At 39.2% G+C, this 2823-nt stretch overlaps 1 protein-coding gene across 1 annotated transcript; it reads right to left on the bottom strand.

Annotated features, from left to right (window-relative positions):
• Positions 1 to 266: 266 nt before the first annotated feature.
• Positions 267 to 768, bottom strand: LOC102212709 (Fc receptor-like protein 5; the record flags this gene model as incomplete). Its single annotated transcript, XM_005755433.1, has 2 exons — positions 267 to 493; positions 573 to 768. Coding segments are annotated over 2 exons (423 nt in total), but the record flags the coding sequence as incomplete, so codon positions are not given.
• Positions 769 to 2823: the final 2055 nt, after the last annotated feature.

Below are 2823 nucleotides of genomic sequence, written 5' to 3'. Positions count from 1 at the left end.
CCTATGAACAAGTCGTCTAATCAGCAGAACCAGTATCACCAGAAGAACCAAAACACAGACTGGTAGAGCAATCAACACAGGGAGGTTGATATGGACATGTGGCACATGTTTATCATCAGGAGGAGGTGTGGATGTAGGTGGAGGTGTGGTGGTGTGTTTGTCTAAAATAAAGCAAACACAGTCATTAAGTTGTCGTCACATTGTGAATGTTGAAAGCTGCAGAAACACAGACAGGTGAGTGTGTCACCTGTGACAGTGATCCAGCTGGATGGAGACTCTCCATGACCGCTGATGTCACACTTGTAGAGGCCTTCATCAGACCTGGAAACATGCTGGATGGTCATGTGACCTGTAGGCTCCTCCCTGATGAGGGAGCCATCTTTATAGAAAGCAGCTGTGAGGTTGGAGGGAGTGGTCTTTGTTTTACAGAGCAGAGTGACGTCATCTCCCTCCATCACAGGGAGGACAGGACTCTGCAGGATCACTGATCCACCTCAACACAGAGACAAACTACAGCATTTCATCCATTTACACACAGCTTCATCAACACTAACTCCACACACTCAGCTTACCAGTGACTGTCAGGTTAACCATGTTACTGATGGTACTCTGATTGGACTCACACCAGTAAACTCCACTTTCAAGTGGGTCAATGTAGCTGATGTTGCAGGAAGAACCAGCTGGTTTTCCCCACCCATCTCCACACTGAGTCCTCTGTTGTTTGCTTGTGTTTCTCCTCAGAGTCCATCCAGCAGAGCCGTCGTCCTCCTCACAGCTCAGAGACACAAAATCGTCTTTAAAAAACTGAGAGCTGCTGGGACTCACAGTCAGACGAGCTGTGGAGAATTCAATGTAATCTGATTCTGTATTCTGATTAAAACTTAAAAGCCGTGCTGTGTTTTATAACCCACCATTCAGTGGTGGCTTGTAAGAACATATTACCAAAAACAATATATTACAATAACCACATAGTATTTGCTTCTAATAAAATATATTTGTTTTCCTAATTTCCATAGTCACTTTATGTTTAATAATCAAAGATTACTGTTAGTAGTTAGTAAAACAACAGGCTAATATCAGACTTAGCGGGAACCAAAAAATATGGTATCGGAGAATTAAAATTTTCCTTTTCTGTCAAGATTGGCAGATTTAGAGAGACTGAGAAAATTAAGCTATACATAAAATCACATAAAACACATAAGCTTAGTATGGAGTCATGTCCAGACCAGATAAAGAGTTCTTAGATCACATAGAATGTGATTAGATCACATAGATTAGATCACATAGAATCCAAAAAAGCTTTTCTTGAACAGTTCCAGTTTTTACTCCATGATAAATGCTTCTTGGAGACATAGATAAGGTAGACTCATAGGTTTGTTGATATTTCATTACTTTCACCACAATGCAAGAAGTAATAATGCAGTAATTTAAAAAAAAACTGGTATTGTTTGCTTATTAACTCCATTAACAACATGTAGAAAAGGATGTTTAACACACTTTATTGGGTTTAGATTGTCATATGGTAAACTTACTGACCTTGGTTTGCTGTGTAGCACAGAAGTGAGGTCAGAACTAAAGAGAAATAACATTCAGGTTAGTCTAAGCTTTGAGTTGTTTAAATTACAGCAAATTTCTGGTACAATAGTTTCCCTCTATTTGCCTCATTTTACAGTGACTTAAAACATCTGTAGACTCAGTAGATTTTCTAGTCATCAACACATTTACAGCACGATATTTAACATAGTATGTGCCACAAATCTAATGTGGCAGCATTTGGTATGAGACTTGTGCTCATGTATATTTTTGATGAGTCCTGTGTAAATTCCATGTGTTGTTTTGTAAATGTTTGTCAAACTATTTCTTTCCTTCATAATAAATTCTTGTGTGGACCGATGATGTTGCCTGTGTAGCTGCATTCTGCAGCTGAAAGCACAGCTGGAGCCAGTTATCGCTGACAAATCACCTGGTGATATGCTAGACTTTGGTGCATGTACCTCAAAGGGTCTTAATGTTACATTTGCTAGGGCATGCTTTGTATGCAGCTATACCTTTTCTCTTTTCCTTTATTACAGGAATCATTTCCTCTGAACCTTCTTCCAACTACTCTGCTAAATTGATGTTCGTCTTGCCAAAAGTGGACATTGCAGAATTGTAGATGGTGTTTTTGAAGTCCATTTTCATTCATTATCCCCATACCAAACTTTTCTTCTTTCTGTTGCTTGATGTGCATTTGTTAATACACTTTTTGTTGACTTTTTTTGTTCCATAACCCTCAGGATCATTAAGAATTTCCAAATGACTGTCTTACTAAGTCCAAACTCAGCAGCGATGGAGCGCTGTGAGAGATCCTGCTTAAGCAGTTCAACAACCCTCCACGTTCAAAAAGGGAATGGGTTTTTTTTTGCCATTGCCATCAGAATATCATGACACAGCCTGACAGAAAACTACAATGAATCCACATTTTTACACAGAATTGGCTTTTTAATGGCATGTGGTCCTAAACTTTTGATCAGCTGTGAAAGCAGCCTGTTTCAGTTCAAGCGTTCTTTTCAATACATGCTTTTTTGCCATTTTTCAAGTGGTCTTAAACTTTTGATCGCAACTGTATAAAAAGAAATATGGTATCTAACCAAATGCTTACTCTGCATTACCTTGGCCTCCAGTAACACTGTGAGAAATCTTGGAATCATTTTTGACGATGATATGTCCTTCAAAGCACATATTACAAAATATGTAGGACTCTTTTCTTCCATTTGAACAACATCTCCAAAGTTAGAAATATCCTGTCTGGGTCCGGGATGGGCGTGAGGTTCTGGGGGCGCT

The sequence above is a fragment of the Pundamilia nyererei genome, unplaced genomic scaffold (assembly GCF_000239375.1).
Source record: "Pundamilia nyererei isolate P.nyererei 1_Seehausen unplaced genomic scaffold, PunNye1.0 scaffold01485, whole genome shotgun sequence".
NCBI classification, from domain to species: Eukaryota; Metazoa; Chordata; class Actinopteri; order Cichliformes; family Cichlidae; genus Pundamilia; species Pundamilia nyererei.
This window is presented reverse-complemented; position numbering and strand designations above follow the sequence as displayed.